Source organism: Hippocampus bargibanti, linkage group LG11, assembly GCF_051943395.1.
Source record: "Hippocampus bargibanti isolate YZ-2025 linkage group LG11, ASM5194339v1, whole genome shotgun sequence".
Classification (NCBI taxonomy): Eukaryota; Metazoa; Chordata; class Actinopteri; order Syngnathiformes; family Syngnathidae; genus Hippocampus; species Hippocampus bargibanti.
Window position 1 is genome coordinate 19,132,501 of NC_142744.1, and position 19,430 is coordinate 19,151,930.

The 19,430-nt window shown below is 43.2% G+C and overlaps 1 protein-coding gene across 2 annotated transcripts in view; it reads left to right on the top strand.

The window, feature by feature from the left end:
• Positions 1–18,290, top strand: part of rb1cc1 (RB1-inducible coiled-coil 1) — a 19,063-nt gene extending 773 nt beyond the window's left edge. For both annotated transcript variants that reach the window (XM_089008188.1, XM_089008189.1), the window contains exons 2-23: positions 2,221–2,344; positions 2,439–2,565; positions 4,157–4,327; positions 5,276–5,478; positions 6,116–6,521; positions 6,608–6,778; positions 6,950–7,134; positions 7,228–7,414; positions 7,618–7,699; positions 7,798–7,862; positions 7,950–8,053; positions 8,147–8,273; positions 8,587–10,463; positions 10,580–10,760; positions 15,221–15,329; positions 15,407–15,662; positions 15,776–15,830; positions 16,079–16,126; positions 16,365–16,423; positions 16,521–16,648; positions 16,742–16,812; positions 17,335–18,290. In XM_089008188.1, coding sequence (XP_088864314.1) covers positions 2,274–2,344; positions 2,439–2,565; positions 4,157–4,327; positions 5,276–5,478; positions 6,116–6,521; positions 6,608–6,778; positions 6,950–7,134; positions 7,228–7,414; positions 7,618–7,699; positions 7,798–7,862; positions 7,950–8,053; positions 8,147–8,273; positions 8,587–10,463; positions 10,580–10,760; positions 15,221–15,329; positions 15,407–15,662; positions 15,776–15,830; positions 16,079–16,126; positions 16,365–16,423; positions 16,521–16,648; positions 16,742–16,812; positions 17,335–17,412 — 4,761 coding nt within the window. In that variant the 5' untranslated portion in view covers positions 2,221–2,273 and the 3' untranslated portion in view covers positions 17,413–18,290. The remainder of the gene's footprint in view (positions 1–2,220; positions 2,345–2,438; positions 2,566–4,156; positions 4,328–5,275; positions 5,479–6,115; positions 6,522–6,607; positions 6,779–6,949; positions 7,135–7,227; positions 7,415–7,617; positions 7,700–7,797; positions 7,863–7,949; positions 8,054–8,146; positions 8,274–8,586; positions 10,464–10,579; positions 10,761–15,220; positions 15,330–15,406; positions 15,663–15,775; positions 15,831–16,078; positions 16,127–16,364; positions 16,424–16,520; positions 16,649–16,741; positions 16,813–17,334) is intronic.
• The last annotated feature ends 1,140 nt before the right edge of the window (positions 18,291–19,430 follow it).

The window sequence follows — 19,430 nt, forward strand, 5'->3', positions numbered from 1 at the left end:
GTATAAATCCGACTTCCCATATCGTTTAAGATTTATCTCACATAAAAGACGTCTTTTGTGTTTTTGTAACATAATTATCCAAAGTGCTATAACTTTTCCAGTTGCTTGTATTACGTGTCAGGTTCACCAAATAGACATTTATTAAATGTAAAGTAAGAAAGAAATAATGAGGCACTCTAGTGGTATTTTCATCGCAAGAGAAGTTACAAGTTCTCAATCACTTTTTCGACAACTCCTGTACTTATTGGGTTGAGGGGCATCTGATGACACAGTGTTCACGTCTGAAAAGACACGGTGTATGCATTTGGTAAGACACAGACATCGGAGACACACAGGTGTCTGTCTGCAAATGTGTCCTTGCATTCCCTATCCACGGTCTTCAGGCTCCTCTCCGGCGCATTTGAGCAATGTCCCTTATCGGTGGTTCGCACTCTGCGGACAAGTCACCCATTTGAGGTCGTATCCAAGTTGGCCCCTTCCAAATAACTCCATCTTGTACACTGGTATCACAGGCAGTCAATCACTGCAACAATAATATAGTGAATACATATTTGAATACATCATTATCAGAGCAACTGAATAATAACTTCCCAAATAATTCTGACATCACGTTTCGTGGTGTGTAGGTGGAGCTTGCATGTTCTCTCTGGGCCTGCTTGGGTTTTGTCCAGGTACTTCGGTTTCCTCCCACCGTCCAAAAACATTTGTGGCCGGCTGATTGAACAAAAGGAGTCCAAGATGGCGCCCGAGTAGGCAGCCGTCAGCAAGTGCTCTGATGAGCCTTGCTTTTTGTGTTGTTTTTGTCTAGTTTTTTTTGTTTTCTTTATTCACTTTGTGTTGTTGTGTGTAGTGTGGAACGGATACGGATAGTTTTTCAGCATTTTTTACCACGACATTCATCAAGGAGGAGACTGTGCTGAGCGGTTGCGCCTTTTCGGCAGCATGAATATGCCAGTACTGTTTTTGAATGGGAGGAATGTCGGTGCCATTCGACTGCCATCGCTGGACACCAAAGGGGCCATTGTGCTTTTTTGCGCCTGTAATGGACAGTATCTTCACAGCCCCGCTTTGTTCAGTGGAAGGTCGGTGCTGTTAGACAGTCTGCGGCTGGATGGATACATGGCTTGAGGAGCCTGCGATAAGAAGGAAGGAGCGTCAGCGCAGAGCGCCGATGCGTATATGGAACTGTCGCGGGATGGAATTGAAGCTGATTTATGGGGGACAATCTCTTTTCGTCAATGGATGTTACAGCTGCGTGTTTGCTTTCAACATTTAGCTTGTAGTCGACGTGCACATTCCACCATGATGTCCCTGATCCACTGGTGAAGAGACGCTTTGATCCTCTCCTCTTTCATCTGGAACTGCTTTCTGTAACAAAGAGGGTTTAATGTTACAAAGAGGGTACAGAAAGTGCTTAAGAATGAATGACTCTTTGTGTTTTTGTGTTGTCATGTTATTTGTTATTTAGTTTTTTTTTGTTCTTTTGACTTCAAGACGGCGCCGCGAGAGTCGCTGCCTTTCCAGCAGCTCCTGTATTTTGCTTTTTCTACTTTCATTTCTTTCATAATTTTGCTGCTGTGAAATGTAAATTTCTCCACTGCGAGACTAATAAAGGCAAATCCAATCCAATCCACATTGTCCCTCGGTTTGAGTGTTCGTCTCTGTGTGCCCCGCGATTGGTTGGCAACCAGTTCAGGTTGTCCCTCGCCTGCAGACCAAAGACAGCTGGGATATGCTCCTTGTGAGGGTTGTGCGGATCTTTTTTACCCCATATTCCAAAAACTTGCATGTCAATCTGATTAAATACTCAAAATTTTCCCTGTGCACGAGTGTGAGCGTGGATGGTTCTTTATCTCAGTGTGTCCTCCGGTTAGACGGCAACCGATTGAGGGTGTCCCCCACCTACTGTCAGAAGACAGCTGGGATAGTCTCCAGCACCGCCCGCTACCATTGTGAGGATAAGCAGAACAGAAAGTGGATGGATTGGTGGACGTTTTGTAATGACACTCTCTGCAAGTCACTTATAACTTGGGACAATGTGGTTAAAAATGGGCAAAAATATAGTTTTTTAAAGGCTTTTTGAATAGTACATCCTCTCCATGGTTAATCTCAACGAAAGTGTTTTGCAGCATAGTTAGTTACATGAGGAGTTATTGATCATAACACAAATAAATGCAAACCGACATGACTGAGAGTGTTTGTTTTACTTGCTTTTTGCAGGGTGGCCTTCAAAGACTAAATGAGCAAGTGCAGAGACCAGCACACAATTCAACATGAAGTTGTATGTGTTCCAGGTTAATAATGGCAGCACATTGACATTTGACACCGATCTTGCTGTCCAAACGTAAGAGAAACAGCCACGCGTTGCCCCAATGCTCTAGTCTACCTGCCATTTTTAAATTGGTATAACTTCTCTTTCCTTCCCGTTCCTATCTCAGGGTACTGGAACTCAAACATGCCATCCAGGCGAAGTATAAAATTGCACTTCAACATCAAGTCCTTGTTGTTAATGGAGGTGAATGCATGGATGCTGAGAGGCGTGTCTGCAGCTACAGTGCTGGCACTGTAAGTAACTATTTTATTTTTAACGTTATATTTGCTATTCGTTTCATATGGCCGAGGGTTGAAATAACTTTTGATCTTCCATCCGGTGCTTTTGTGGGCGGCAGTTGAGCATGTCACATTTGTCAACAAAGATGGAGCTTTACTTTGTGCCGTTACCCTCGTTTGTCTCTGCAGACCCACAGTCCATTTGATATCCTTATTTTAAGACAAGTGCTGATTGGAAGAGCTGAAGGTCGTGGAACTAACCCTTCCTCTCTTCCATAACCGTCTTATTTTTGCACTCTGTGTCACCTTGTTGGCCTTGTGGTATGTCTAAACACATGATAACAAATTAACCAAATCCTAATATTTGTATACTGTATTTGTATTTTTGGCTAAAGCACAATGGTGTGTTTAAACCAAAGTACAACAAACAGGGAAAACAATTGTCATTGAAAATAATTGATAATGAGTTTATCAACTCCAATAGAAAATAATTGGTATTCAGTTTACTTGCTCTCAAATTAGATTGTCACCATAAAATAACGTTATTGGCACAGACAATTTTAAGTGATATTAAGGTGATAGTCCAGAATTCCTCAGCCCGGATCACCACAAAAACTCCTCTGTGTTCCCTCTGCCCTTCTCTCTACGATGGGGTGCAGAGCTTTCAGCCGCTCTGCTCCCAAACTCTGGAACTCACTTCCACCCAACATCCGTAATATTGACTCTCTTCCCACTTTCAAATCCTACCTCAAAACCCATATGTTTAACATTGCATTTACAGTTTACTAGTTTACATCATTTTATTTATGGTTTTATTGTTGTTTTAATTGTAAAGTGTCCTTGGGGGATTTGAAAGGTGCTTGTAAATCAAATGTATTATTATTATTATTATTATTATTATTCACTTTGCTGCTGGGAAATGTAAATTTCTCCATTGCGAGACTAATAAAGGCAAATCCAATTATTATTATTATTATTATTGTTGTTACTATTACAGTATTGTTAATATTACCGTATTGTTATTGTCAATGTGAGTGTCTGATAATAGTAATAATAATAATAATTTGTAAAACAGAGTTGGGCAATCCTAGACCTGGATGGCCACTATCCTGCATTTTTTTTCCAAATCTCCCTGTTGCAACACACTGAATTCTAATGATCAGGTCATCGGTAAGCTCTGCGGAAGCCTAATATTGAACCTGTACATTGGAATCAAGTGTGTTACAACCGTGAGAGTTGGAAAACATGCAGGGTACTGGCCCTCCAGGACTGGGATTGTCCACTCGTGGTGTAAAATAACCATTCTGAAATGTATTCAAATCAAGTAAAGCTAGCTATTTTTTATTATTGCTGATGGGCAGTTTACCACCATGTAATAAAACTTAAAACGAAAAACATAACGGTAAACAGAACTTCCTTTTGTCATTGATGTTGACTTATTGCAAGATTGAGTAGTTAGGACAGATAAATGAAACACATTTCTCTATGCTTTTCTCTTGTACTGTTACCTTGTCTCTGTTGGTGTCACAATAAAAAAAACATACAAGTTCCTAGTGTGTGTTTCATACATTATGTTTAGTCACAATTTGCCGCTATTTGCCTTTAGGAAACAAACCCCATATTCCTGTTCAACAAAGAGATGATCTTGTCTGACCGGGATCCAACCATTCCCAAAACCACCTTCTCCATTGAGAGCGAGATTCAAGTGAAGGTGGAAGAGTCGCTACTGATGCCAGCCGTCTTTCACACCGTGGCCTCTCGAACACAACTTGCTCTGGTAATTGACTCTGAAACTTTTCTTGAACAATTCTGGCTAGGTATCGTTTGTTTTGTTTTTGTTTTTTCTCTTCATTATGTCTCAACACTTCTTGTCATGCAAATAGCACATGCAAATTGTTTTTGTTCACAACAGTATAATAATGTGTCCAATTAGGCATTTCTTGTTCATTCACCAAAGAATTTGCATAGATTATGATCAAATTGAACATGTAGCTTCATCCTAACCAAAACAGTGAATCATGAAATGATCTTTTTAGTCAAGGTCGATGTCCTGATCCTCATTATCAATCCGTGGGTTGTAATCATCGATGTTGCCATCACGCTATGCTTAACGTCTATCACTCTAGAATGTATTTGCTTGTAAACATGCAAACTGCCATCCTCCAGCAGTCAATAGTCTGTCAATTTGTGAAGAACAGACACTCAGGGAAATTAGTTTGATTCTCTTGTGCATTTTAGAAGAAGTGAACTCGTCCCTTCTGATTTCGTCAATGGATTACTTCCAAACTTAGCTTGTAGTCGACGTGTGTGCATTTTGAGCATCACGTCTCTGCTGGTTAAAGGACACCTTGAATCTCATCTTTCATCGAAAACTGCTTCAAACAACAAAACTTATGATGAAAAGGTGGTTAAGATTGCACGGCTATCCGTGTTCCTGAACTGCTTTGTCAAGTGCTTTTTACCGATGCAGCTGTTGTGAAAGCAGCATATAAATAAGCATGTATTGAATTAACTGCGAACAGCAAAACCATATGATTATAACCTGATGCCTCTCTTAAACAACTTGAATTGATGGTACCTGTACTTGAATTTTTACAAAAAAGGGGTGGCTGTCCCTTGAGATATGTTGTGGCCTCCTTCAACCATGCATTTTGATTTTGAAATAATAAATACGCTATAGTTTTGACCTGTCATTTGACTGATATGTGTTCTGCTTGCCATGCAGGAAATGTTTGAAGTTGCCAACAAGCTTTGTTCGTTCTGTGAACGTTTGGTTCATGACGAGCACCTCCAGCACCAAGGCTGGGCCGCCATCATGGCCAACCTGGATGACTGCACACTGTCCTATCAGAAGCTACTCGTAAAATTTGACACTGCATACTCAACGTACCAGCGTGATCTGGATGAAATAAAGTTTAAACTCACAAAGTAAGTGTTGGCCAAATCAAACACTGTATTTTTGCAGGACTGTGTATTTTAGGGTAATTCAGTTTTGCATTTGTTATCACCACATATTAGTTAAACTGCTGCGTCACAAACCTGAAAGGATATGCCCTTTAATGTGGTGTAACATGATGCATGGGGAAACTTTACTTACAGTGCTTATATTTACTATCATACAAGTGTAAAAATAATTTAACTGCACAAATGATGTTGCATGGGGGTGGTTACAACGTGTGTCTGAGAGATAACACTCTTCACATTAAACACAACTGACTGTGGTGTATCACTCAGTTCTTCAAAATTAATATATACAAACAGGTGAAGCTCCAAAGAGAATGTCTTCATTTGATTACTTCATGTTACAATTTCATCAACTGAAAACCAAAATTTCATCATCTTAAAACACCAGACATCTGATATTATACTTGCACTGGACACCTGATCGACATGTTCCCATGTGTTTAATGCTTCTGGAAATATGAGTGTGAGTTTTACTCTGATGAATAATGTGTTGCTGGAATAAATAACATCCTATGTTCTTTCTATGGCAAGGACAATGAGATGTGTCCATGCTTTAGTCCGTGCCACCATTGCCATCACTTCTGTGCCTTAATTGTCATAGGTTGGGGACAGCAGTCTCTGTGATGGCTAGAATACCTCTGCTGGAATGTTTGACGAGACAAAATCATCGAGAGCACATGAAGAAGTCTGCCTCCACCCCAGAGAAAGACTCCGACGAGACGGAAGAAGAAAAATCCACTGACTCGGTGCTATGTGCCCCAGATACACAAAGAGGCCACAAATTGCCAGGTTCTACCGAGACGTCTAAGAGCGAAGGTACTGGTGAGCGAGACACGAGTCAGATGATGAACAATGTAGAGCTTGGAGCTGCGCTGCAGGATGAACACATCCCCAAACCTGGCAACGTGCCCCAATTCAGTGTCACGCTTTTGGACTGGATCAACGTGCAAGATCGGCCGAACGATGTTGAATCTGTTGTTAGGAAATGCTTTGATTCTATCAACAGGGTAAGCTGTTGTTTTTTGTTTTTGTTTTTTTAAAGGTCATCATATATCTGTCATGGATAAGAAATAAATTAATCTTTTCTGCACAGCTTGACCCGTGCATCATCCAACCCTTCCTCTCAGACTGTCGCGACACCATCGCCAAGTTGGATAATCAAAATATGAAAGCCATCAAAGGACTGGAGGACCGGTTGTATGCTCTCGACCAGATGATTGCGAGCTGCAAGAAGCTGGTCAATGAACAAAAAGAACTTGCTCAGGTATGTAAAGTGGATAAATAGTGACAATCGACTGCCTAACAGCACAACGGTTTATCTGTTCATCAAACAGCTAAACATTGCCACTCGAAGGGTATTCCTCAAACCGCTCCAGGACTACAGATATTTTATTTCATATCATAATGACTGATGTTTATATGGATTGTCTTGCAGGGATTTTTAGCCAATCAAAAGCGGGCTGAAAACCTGAAGGACACATCTGTTCTGCCAGACTTGTGTCTCAGTCACACCAACCAGCTGATGATCATGTTGAACAACCACAGAAAGCTGCTCGACATTAAAAAGAAATGCACCACTGCCAAACAGGAGCTTGCAAACAACCTTCAAGTCCGACTCAAGTAGTTTCCCTTCAGGCTTTCTCTTAGATTCTATGTTGCGGGTGGCTGCCTCCTGCTCATTTTCTTAACCTGTCATTTTAATCTTTGCAACAGATGGTGCTGCTATGTGATGCTCCACGCAGACCAGGATGGTGAAAAACTTCAAGCTCTGTTCCGACTCCTCACTGAGCTCTTGGAGAGGGTGCGCGTGGTTGAAGCCCTGAGTACAGTGCCCCAGATGTACTGCTTGGCAGTGGTGGAAGTTGTCCGGAGGAGAATGTTTATGCGACACTACAGAGAGGTCTGTAGTTTTGGCTTCTGCCTTGTTAGATTAAATGAGCCTTTTTTTGTCTCACAGTGGAGACATTTACATTTCACACCAGCAAAAACAAAATACAGGAGCTGCTGTAAAGGCAGCCACTCTCGCGGCACCATCTTGAAGTCAAAAACAAACAAAAAAAATGACTGTGATAACACAAACTTGGAATCATCTTTTTTTCCCAGTGGGCCTATGCACTTGTTCAAGATGGCAAGCAACTGTACGAGGCAGAGAAGTTCAAAAGGGAGAACTTTGGGAAAGTCTTCAGTAAGATCAAGCAAATCTGTTGTCAAATCACTTACTTGTTGAGGCCACACGAGGTCATTGCTTGCTTGAACTGTTTTTTTTTTGTGTTTTTATTTTAGGAAAGTCCTTCCTTAGAAATCGTTTGTTTCGAGGGCTTGACGCATGGCCCCCAACCTCATTTTGTGTAAGGCTTAATGTTTCTTAAAAAAATCACACTTTAGCCTGATTTTCTGAATAATTTTTATTCACTCTACTTCTCATTTTTTTGCAGACAAACAAACCACGAAGATTTGATGATGAACTTCCAGACATCTCTGTCAACGACTTGGAGTATTTGAAATCATGTTGTCCTGTGGAGGTGCAGCCTTTCCTCAGGTAAGCATATACGAGAGACATGTGGGTGAAAATGCAATTGAGAAAATTGTATTCAATTCTAAAATCCGTAAAATGTATTCTTTGTTTTGGTAGCGTCCCGACCATGTGTGACTTGGATCCCTTGAATCAGCACGTGCAGAAGCTCACTTGTCTGGTTCAAGCTACACAGAGTTTGGACGATATGTCTGAAACTATTACGAACCTGCTCAGTGAACAGAGGGTAATCTTTTAGATTTGGTCTATAAGATATTATTCGACATGGAAAGTTTTCTAACCATATAAATTAAATGCATCATATTGACAGATTCTTTTTTGGGGGGTACACTTGTCTTATGTGTTTTGTCCATTGACACCAAGGCAGGCAAAATCTGTCTAAAATCTGTTTATCAGGGTAATTTTTGGAACAGCACCACCAACAACAAATGAGGGACCACTGTATCTACTTAAAAGATATAAATCTCAGATGTTTATTTGTGACACAGTTAATCCCTATGTAAATGACCAGATTTGTCTCCACTCTTTTGTCTTTCAAGATGTCTATTAGCCAGAGCGTGCACAGGTCAACCGCATTAACGCCTCAGTCCGCAGAAAGCCCAACTGGGCTGGCCGCAGCGTCCAAATCTCCTGCCCCCCTCAGCCTTAAAGGAGCCAACGCTCAACCTCTCAATATTCCCGCCCCTTTAGAGGACCTTTCTCCAGACAGTATCGACGCACAGACATTTGACTTTGAAACCATCAGCCATCCTAACATGGAAGGCGTCTTGCAACCCGGATCCCTCGACCTGGATTCACTGGCAGAGAGCCCCGAATCCGACTTTATGTCTGCCGTCAACGAATTTGTGATTGAGGAGAACCTGACTGTGCCGAACCCCAGCAGTGACCCGACCAGCCCTGAAATGATGGTGGAGTCTTTATATTCTTCCGTCATCAACGCCATTGACAACAAGCGCATGCAGGACACCACAATCCTGGAGAGGGAGAGCTCGAGGATCGCCGTGCTCCACCAGGCGATTGACAACTATCGACTAGCTGCTGAGGAGTCCCATTCCAACCTGAGAGGTGTGAAGGATGACTTGTGTCGCCTGCGAAGTCAGGTCTCAAAAGAGCAAAACGACTTTGGCTTTGCCCTGAGGAGTGTGAGCTCAGAGGTTTGTGACATGGTAGACAACATCTGCCGGGCGCTTGAACTAGACCTGAAAGAGCAGCATCAGAGTGAAATTGTGACCCTTCGGCAAGCATATGAGAAGCATGTCCGCTCGCTAACAGAGGACAACCAACTCAACCAGAATATCGTGCGAGATGTGCAACGTGCCATGCTGGAGCTGGAGGGACTGATGGAGCGCAAAGAAAAAGAAATCACCCAGCTGGAGGGTGACAAGGCGCTTTGGCTCGAAACGGAGAGCAACCTGAAAGAGAGACTCAAGAAGTCTGAGCAACTGGTGAGTGTTAGAGAAACAGAGCTGCAGAACATCTTGGCTTGCAGAGACTCTCTGAAAAGTCAGCTGGAGAATCTACATTTTGAGATTGAACGTGGCCAGCAGAAGATTCGACAGGAACTGGAGGTTGAGGCGCAATTGCATTTGAAGGAGCATGAGGACCGATTGAAAATGGAACACAGAGCAGAACTGGGGCACCTCTCTAAAAACCATCAGAAAGTTCTGGAACACATTGCTGCTGACAACACGGCTAAACAAAATGAGGTAATAGAACGCCATAAAAGTGCTCTACAAGAGAAGGACCTTCAAATAAAAGAGCTTGAGACTCGCTATGCTGAGCTTTCAGAACTGCGTTGCAAGGTGGAAATGGAATTGGCCCTCAAAGAGACAGAAGTAGAGGAGGCAAGGGTCCTCCTAGAGGAGACCAAGTTGCAGAAAGCCGAGGCATTGAGTTCCCAAATAGTAGCCGAGACGCAAGTGCTCACCGAAGAGCTCGCAAAGACCAAACAAGAACTTCAGGTGAAAAATGAGGAGTACGAGATTGACCGAGCAGAGCTGAAGAGCCTCTTGAAAATTGAGAAGGACCATATCTCAGAGCTGGTAGGCAGACACAAGAAGGAGATAATCTTGTTGCGAAGCGAGTTATCAGCCCTGCAGATGCAGGCTCAGGAGGATGACAGGAGCCACGCAGAGCAACTGAAGAACCTCAAGCTAGAGTTGGACCAGCAGGTGTCTGCTGCCAATGAAAAAAAGGAGCTGCAGTTGAGGAATTTCCAGGAACTGGAGCTTGAGTTGAAGACCTTGATCAGCAATTTACAGGCCGAAAAACAGCTTTTATGTCAAAGACTAGAGGAGGAGGCCTCTGATGAAGCGTTGAAAATGTTGCAGTTGGAAAACGAGGAGAGAGAAAAGAGGCTTACTGACAGGATACAGCAACTTGAAGATGAGCTTCAAAACAGGTTGTTGTTATCGAGGTAAATGTTTTGACCAACTCACCATAAACGCTCAACATTTCATATCCGACAATCAAGAAACTTTGTCGTCTATGCAAGTGCTTTTCCAAAATCAGGTCGCACGTTGTGCTTTTCAGTGACGCGGGACAACCTCTTTGCGCCGAAAGCCGCACAGATGCGCCTCTCTCTTTGGACTCGGCCCTCCAGGAACGCCTGCAGCAGGAGAGGGCCTGCCTGCAGACCCAGCTGGAGCTCCTGGAGAGGAGGAAAAATGAAGAGATCCAGAACCTCAAGACCTCCCTGATAGCAGAACAACAGGTTGTGACTGGTTTTCCTCATTCTGTTTATCCAGCAAAGATTCATCCCTCAGTGTGATGTTTTACCTTCAAATAATTAGTTAGGTGGAATTTTACTTGTTTTATTCTTTCAAACAAAATTTCAAAATGGTGGCTTTTCTAAAAATGTTTGTAGACGCAACTTTTCTCACACAAAGGAAATAAATTTACGACCGGTGCGAGTTACGACCACCCGTACTTACGAACACGACCGCCAGACTTTTTTAAAAAATTCTACGGCTGCCACCGCTACAGCCAGCAACGCGACAGAGGTCCGTGCAGGATGATTTATTAAGCTACAACACTGCACTGGTCCCAAAAGAGGACAAGGGAAATAATAATAATAAAAAATAAAGAATACAAAAAACGACAAGTGGGGGGGTGGGGGGACAATAGGAACCCCAACAAAGCACACAGTGGTGCAGAAACGGAACAATCCCAAAAGGATTACGGTATGTGAGGGGGGGGGGGGGTCGGACCGAGCACCGAAGACAAAGTCCAGGGTAATACAAAGTGCAAATACAAGTTAACAGCGTCCCGTTTTCGTACCCGCTGTTCTGAAGAAGGAAACGGGGAACGTGGCCTCACCCACAGCTGTCAATCCAAACGTGACAATATCGAGCAAGTAGGATGTTTATTTCCCGCAGCAGCATTGCACAAAATGACGATACAAAATAACTGTTTCTTAACAAACATGTACGAAATTTTTTCCAGCATGACAGCACAGCAATTGGGGGGAGGGACGTATGTCCGCCGAGCCGGAGCGGGTGGGATTGCCGCGTCGGGCTCACGGTCGGCGCCGCTGCCTCTTTGAGACAGGTGACCTCTTCTGGCTTCTCTGTTAGCAGGGAAAGCGATTTGTGGACAGCTGTTTTTTTTGACAGCTCGCATGCGTGCGAAGCTGTGCAGAAAGCTTGTGCGCCGACACAGTAATAAAGATCGATAATACGAAATATAAAATGATTAAAATGACATTAAAAGTTATAAGATTTATAAATGAACTGTCAACATTTTAGTATATAATAGTATTCAATAGAAAATGTTGCTTAAAAACAACAGATTGACATCTTATACTATCCTTTCGTATAGGAGATGCCAGCGCGTCATTATTTGTTATGATCACGTGATCCTCGCGTCAGCCATTTTGAATGCTTTTCGATTTACGACCGTTTAACTTACAGCCGTTTTGTCAGAACGGAACCCGGTCGTAACTCAGATGTTACCTGTATGTCACAGTCGTTTGTTAAGTAAACATGTTATAACTTCAGCAGAACAATTCGACTTTTGGATAAGAAGTCAAATTAAGCGTATTTTGGCGTGGGAATAATATGCAAATAAAAACTACGTTTTGGAGCGCTGCATGAATTCATATCAGAATCAGAATCATCTTTATTACCAAGTATCTAGAACACACAAGGAATTTGATTACGGTTGAACACACTGCACTAGTATCATCATCAAAAAAATGCAAAAATACAGTAAAGTCTCGTTATATCGATATCGGATATATCGATAGTCCCGGTTATATCGATACTATTTCTATGCACGCACGGAGAAAATTACATGCAAACAGGGTCGGATATATCGATAGTCCCGGTTATATCGATATTTTTTCGGACTCCCTTGAATATCGATATAACGAGACTTTACTGTATATAAAAAATATAGAGGCACTATACAGTTCAATTTGGGCTACTGTTCAAAGAGTTAATGGCTTGGTGGAAGAAGCTGTTTAAATGTCTGCTGAATTTGGTGCGCATGGATCGGTAGCGCCTGCCTGAGGGGAGTAGCTGGAAAAGGTGGTGGGCAGGGTGCGGAGGGTTCAATATGATTTTCCGCGCCCTAGTTTGGATTCTTGCAGTGTGCAAGTCCTCGAGAGTGGGTAGGGCAGTGCCAATGATTTTTTTCCGCCGTCCTAACTGTCCGTTGAAGTCGGATTTTGTCTGTTTTTGTGATGGCCCCGAACCAAACGGTGATGGAAGAACACAGGATGGATTCGATGACAGCCGTGTAGAAATGTTGCAGCACCTTCTGTGGCAGGCCGTGCTTCTTTAGCAGCCTCAGGAACTACATTCTCTGTTGGGCCTTTTTCAGGATAGAGTTGGTGTTGACCTCCCACTTCATGTCCTGTGAGACTGTGATTCCAAGGAACTTGAAGGTCTCAACGGTTGACACGAGGCAGTTGGATAGTGTGATGGGTAGCTGTGGTGATGGATGTTTCCTGAAGTCCACGATCATCTCTACTGTCTTGAGCGTGTTCAGCTCCAGGTTGTGACGGCTGCACCAGAGCTCCAGCTGCTCCACTTGTTGTCGGTACGCAGACTTGTCGCCATCTTTGATGGGACCGATGACCGTGGTGTCCTCTGCGAACTTTATGAATTTGACAGCTGGGTGCGTTGAGGTGCAGTCGTTCGTGTAGAGAGAGAAGAGCAATGGAGAGAGGATGCATCCCTGCGGGGATCCAGTGCTCGTGGTTCGTGTTGAGGATGATATTTTTCCCAGTCTGACCTGTTGTGTCCGTCCTGTCAGGAAGCTGAGGATCCACTGGCAGATCGTAGATGACACTCGAGAAGTTTGGGGATGAGGAGTTGTGGGATGATGGTATTGAACGCAGAGCTGTAGTCCACAAACAGGATCCTTACGTAGGTTCCTGTGTTGTCGATGTGGTCGAGGATGTGGTGCAATCCAATGTTGACTGCATCCTCCACAGACCTGTTTTCCCGGTAGGCAAACTGAAGAGGATCTAGCAGAGGTCCGGTAATGTTCTTTAGATGGTTCAGCACGAGGCGTTCAAAGGCCTTCATGACCACAGACGTCAGAGCAACAGGTCTGTAGTCGTTCAATCCAGAGGGTGCTGGTTTCTTTTGAACTGGGACGATAGTAGACTGTTTGAAGCAGGATGGGACTTCACACTGCTCCAGGGATCTGTTTAAGATTCGTGTGAAGACCGGAGCCAGCTGGTCAGCGCAGACTTTCAGGCAGGAGGGGGACACTCTCTCAGGTCCCGCAGCTTTCTTGATCTTCTGCTGCTTGAAGAGCCGTCTCACGTCCAGTTCGTGGATCTGTAGGGCAGAGGGCGGAGATACGGTAGTTTCTGGTAATGGTGGGCATATGAGGGAAATGGGGGTGGCCTTTTCAAATCGGCAAAACAATGTATTAAGCTCATCAGCCAGACCATTGTGTGCACTGCTTGGGGTGATGGTAAGCGATAATTTGTTATTGCTTTCAGGCCATTCCACACCGATGCAGAGTCGTTAGCGGAGAACTGTTTGTGAAGCCTCTCTGCATAACTTTTCTTTGCGATGTTAATTTCCTTTGTCAGTCTGTTTCGGGCGAGTTTGTAAAGAGCTCGATCGCCGCTTCTAAATGCGGGCTCTTTCTCTTTCCTAAGCTGCCTGAGTTTGGGAGTGAACCGTGGCTTGTTATTGTTGAATGAGCGGAAGGACTTTGTTGGTACACACATGTCCTCACAGAAACTAATGTATGATGTTACAATGTCTGTGTATTCATCCAATGTGCCCGTTGAAGTTTCAAAGACGCTCCAATCAGTGCAGTGTGTTTTATTGGTTTTTGTGAGAAGAAGAAGTCCATCTTGTTTGGTAGTGAGCATAGATTAGCGAGATGGATCAATGGGAGCGGCGTTCGAAATCCACGCTGTTGTAGCTTGACGAGCACGCCGGCTCGCTTACCCCTCCTACGCCGGCATCGCAAAGCTCCTTACAGAGCTGCTACGCCGCTCGTGAGCAGCCCCGAAAAACCTTGTAGATTTTGGTGTGTCGGTGAAAATAGTCCAAGAGTGGATTCCCCAATGCTCAGTAATTCTTCCCTCGTGTAACGGAGTCGCAAAAAACAAATGAAAATGACAAAACCAGAAACAATACTAGGGAGCGTGTGACCGAGGCAGCCATTCGCGGCGCCATCTTGAATGCCTTTTTGACATGGGGGGGAGGGTGCCACGAAAACGAAAAGCAAAAAACAAAATCATTCACTCCATCATTTTTTGTTATATGCTATGCCTTGACTAAATGAATCTGACTTACTGCCGGCAAGGGAAACGAAACTCCGGTGATCCAGGGATTGAACTTCCTGTATTTGGGCATCAGATATCCTGTACTCCAGGCACACACGCTCCACAAGATACTCTGGATACACGGTTGAAGGCCTTCTCCAAGAAGGCCAGAGCCTGGCTCAAATGAGCGGTCGTCTCCCAACCCAGAAGTTGGGGTTCAATGTCTTGCTGGGCAAGGGAAAACTGGATCCATTTTTCATTTTCATCATAGGGGGACAGTGGCTCTGTGCCACTCTTAGTCTGGTCCTCACATAGGATCTGTTTGCCATGGATGACCTTGCCAAGGGCTTAACGCCTCAGACAATTTAGCTCCTAAGATCAAGGAGGGGGGATGTCAGTTGTTGCATCAAAAGACTTTTGCTGTCTTTCTACAGACAAACTTCAATACCGTTCTGACTCGTGAGAGGCTAAAGAAGGAGCAGATCATCAGTGACCTCACGGAAAAGTTGCAGATTGTCACTCAACAGCAGGAAAAGGACAAAGGTGAGTGCGTCGCATGTCTTTTCGTATTTACGTGAAAATTGCCAAATGATGTCCGTCTTTATTGTTGGGGCTCCTAGCTCTGATAGAGACTCTCTCTGAGGACCGAGCCAGCGTGATGCAGGAGAAGAAGCACATGGAAGAGGAGCTGAACCGCTTGCGCAGCACCGCCCTGGTGTCCTCGGCCATCTTCACCACCACCGCCTCTGCGCTTGAGGTCGCTGGAGCGTGTTCATCCGAGCTTCTGGTCGACACCGACAAACTAGCCTCCGTGGCCACCTTGAGGGATGACGAGCATGTCGACTCAGCAGTGGAGGCCAGCATGGTGACAGTGCAGTAAGTACCCTATTGGAACACGAACCAAACTGATTTGACCATCCTTGAATGACATGGAGAAGAATTACATTTGCATAGCTCAACAGCTCTCCTTTCTTCTTTTGCATCTGCAGTGAGAACATCGTCATAATGTCAGAGGAAAAGCAGAGGATACTCTTACTTGAGAGGGTACTTACACTTCACAGTAGCAAAACCTCAACCCAATGGTTCACTTCAATTTAGTATGATGAACAGTACATCTGGATCTAATTTCCCTTCATCCATTTCCTGCTGTTTTTCCTCCATCAACAGTATGATGGAAAATGACCGGGTTCATCGGCATCATTGGGCCCAAGCTAAACTGCTCTGTGTGAAGAAGACAAAAGGCAACTGTTATTTGTGTGGTCTAATCAAGTGTCATCAATGATTTGTTTCAGACTTTGCACATGAAGGAGGAAGAAAACAAGCGACTCAGCCAAAGACTGGTCAGTAAACCATTGCTGCTCTACTCAAAGGTTCCATTAGATGGCAGTAGCATCAAAGAGTAGAATTCTGAAGATCCCACAGACGATGTGTAGCCTTTCTTTCAACTAAACGATGTTTTCAGGCAGCATGCAACCCAAAAAATACTAACAATCCAACAAATATGTAATTTTTGTGTCTTCTGCATAAGCGATGTTGTTCTGCATATTCATTTGCCTCTTTACCCCCCTTTTTTTAAAGATGTCTCAAAGCATGTCTTCTGTGTCCTCCCGGCATTCTGACAAAATCGCCATCAGAGAGTAAGTGAACGCAAACTGACACTATTTACCATCGCATGGGATTTGTGCACTCGGTTTTATAATTGCCCTAATGCCTTTTCGTGTTTTCTCGCCTCAGCTTCCAGGTCGGTGATTTGGTTCTAATCATCCTGGATGAAAGACACGACAACTACGTGCTGTTCACCGTCGGCCCGACACTCTACTTCCTGCACTCGGAGTCACTTACCGCGCTGGACCTCAAACCAGGTTAGAGTGAAAGCTTCCGTGTCAATAATTTCAGATTTCTTTTCTTTTCATGAATGATTGCGCTGAGCAAGTTTCTCTATCTTACTGGTGTAGCCTCGGGGACATCAAGGCGGCCGTGGGTGCTCGGAAAGGTGATGGAGAAGGAGTATTGCCAGGCTAAAAAGGTATTTAGTAAAAGTATAACAACGTCTGTTTTGAAGAGAGAAATTATCTCTTGTTCACTCCCAATTCAGCATACAGTGCCATTTTTGGTGCCATTTAAATGTGTTCTAGCCCTGGAAAGTGGTGTGTAACGATACTCATTTGAGAATCGAAACTCCAAGCTGCGCTGTGCCAATACAAAAAAAGTATTTTCCATTTCCAGGGTTTTTTTTCATCATTTGCAGTGCGGAAACATCCAATACGGATGGACATCAAGAGAAAAAGAAATAATTTCTGTTAAAATGCAATCAGGTTTGAAAATATCTTTTTTTCCTGATTGCTCATTTTTATTGCAGAAGATACATTATCTGAGGGTGAATCAATATATCTGATGTGGTTACATCAGGAAGGATAGTTGACTATACAGTAACTAAAATGATAGTCTTGTCTAAAGGAAGTAGGAAATGAGTGGATCGTTTTGAACACAGCAACTGTCTTTGCGAGGTTTGGGCCTCACGAAAGCTTTTCCTGTGTTTTCTCACCAGGCCCAGAACAGGTTCAAGGTCCCTCTCGGAACCAAATTCTACAGAGTGAAAGCTGTTCCGTGGAACAGAAGAGTATGAAAACTAAGTGATAAAATGTAGAAATCACCCCCCACTCCCCCAACCCCAAGATACAACATTTCACCTGAACGAACTATGGAATAAATAAAAAAAAGATATACAAGGAGAACTATAAGGCAGCATCTGCAATTTATAAGTCGAAAACACTTATCTGCTACCGTTGTTTTTTTTCTCAATCAGTCTGTCAAACTTTATTTAAGCTGAGTTTGGTTTTGTGGACCAAATGCTATGAACATCAATAGTTGGGGCGTTGCTATATTCAAAGTGGCATTGAGCCACATGACCTCTGTGTAAAAACAGAACAAAATGTAAACAGCATTAGTTCTCATTTTTTTGAAAATATCTTTGTCATTATCAAAATAATAAAATGAAGAAAAAAATATAGAGAGGCTATGCTTGTTTATGATTATTTATGTTTATGGAGGAATGTTCATGGCATGCATCCTGATATGTTTTCTTTGGTTTGACTTTTCCAATTAAGTGTCATAGTGGGAAAATGTAGTGTGCCTCACAGCAAAGCAGCCAGGCCCTTTTGTGAACACTGGCGAGTACATTAATATGGCGCTGCTGACCAGGGGTGGGGGGGGACAAACAAATCACTTTTGCAATCCTGAAAATGCACTTTGAAAAACAAACAAATGTCAGAAAAAAAGATTATTTTGGCGGGGGCCGTGGGCAACTGAGCAGTCGTGGTGATTATCACGTCAATAATCACGCGCAAGCTTTATGGCAGAAAATGTAGAAAGGAACTATGTGTGACAGTGCTCATGATGAGACCGCATTGTACATCGGCCATCAGATCTCAACGTGTAATAAGCAAATGACTGTATTGCAACAAAAGAGAATTGTGAACCAATAAAGGATAGATCCGAAATACCCGTTCACTGCTTCACTTTTTTTTGCACGCAATGAATTATTGCACTTCACAATCTTCCAAATTGATTGCACCTTAAATTTGTGATACACCCACACAACCTTTTACACACTCCATTTCACAGATTTAGGTATAAAGGCTGTTGTTTTTTTATTATTATTATTTTAAAGCTGCTGCTGCATCACTTTATCCACTTTTACAAAACTAAAGTCGGCTTATTCCAAATTAATGGCAATTTTACATACATCAAACTCTAATATACTGTCTTGAGCTGAAGGTAGCAAAGCAGTATTTCAGTTATTGCATTTTTATCACATTTCTGCCTTTGATATTTAGTTTTGACCGGTAGTTAAAATTAGCTTTTTCCAATTTGACAGCAAGTTGAATTGGAAATAAACCCTATATATTGCCCTCCATGCCGTTGGCAGACTATCATGCAATCGTTTCCTTTTTTTTTTTTTTTTTTTTTGGGGGGGGGGGGGGGTCTTTTTTTTTTCAGAAATGTTTATATTTATATTCATACACTCCCACAACTTTGAACATACTACGTTAAACAATTAAAGATAAGCTAGCATTGCCACTGCACTTCATTTTTCCTTTCACAACACAGAAGTTTCAAATAGATTGCAATTTTACTTTGTGACACATTCCCAGAGTAGCTTTAAAAATAATGATTCGTGACTTTGGGGGCATCTATAAGAACAAATGGCTTTAATCACACCTTGAAAACACTATAGAGCACATTCATTTAATTTCCCTTTTGAGGAAACGTTGCATTTGGCACACGGCTGCAGGCAACACACTTCAAAAAGGCTTTAAATAGAGGGGCCCGGGAACGCCGCGGCCCTCATGGAGATGCGAGCCCACCACCATCTCTTTCCCAGTTCACAGCGGGGTGCATCGCAGCTCGCCACCGAGCGCTCCCTTACCATGTGGGTCTCGGGGTGTTTGAACAATGTTTAGCTCATTTTCCTCCGCTCAGCATAAGCCTCTTGTCACATTTTGGATGGCTCCTTCATAAATTGATGGTGTGATTCCTACAATTTTCGGAACAGGCCTGAATGACAAAATATGCAACACAACATTCGATACCGAGGTGGCTGGCAAGCGCGGAGCATGTGCACTGGACAGGCTCTTAGTGTAA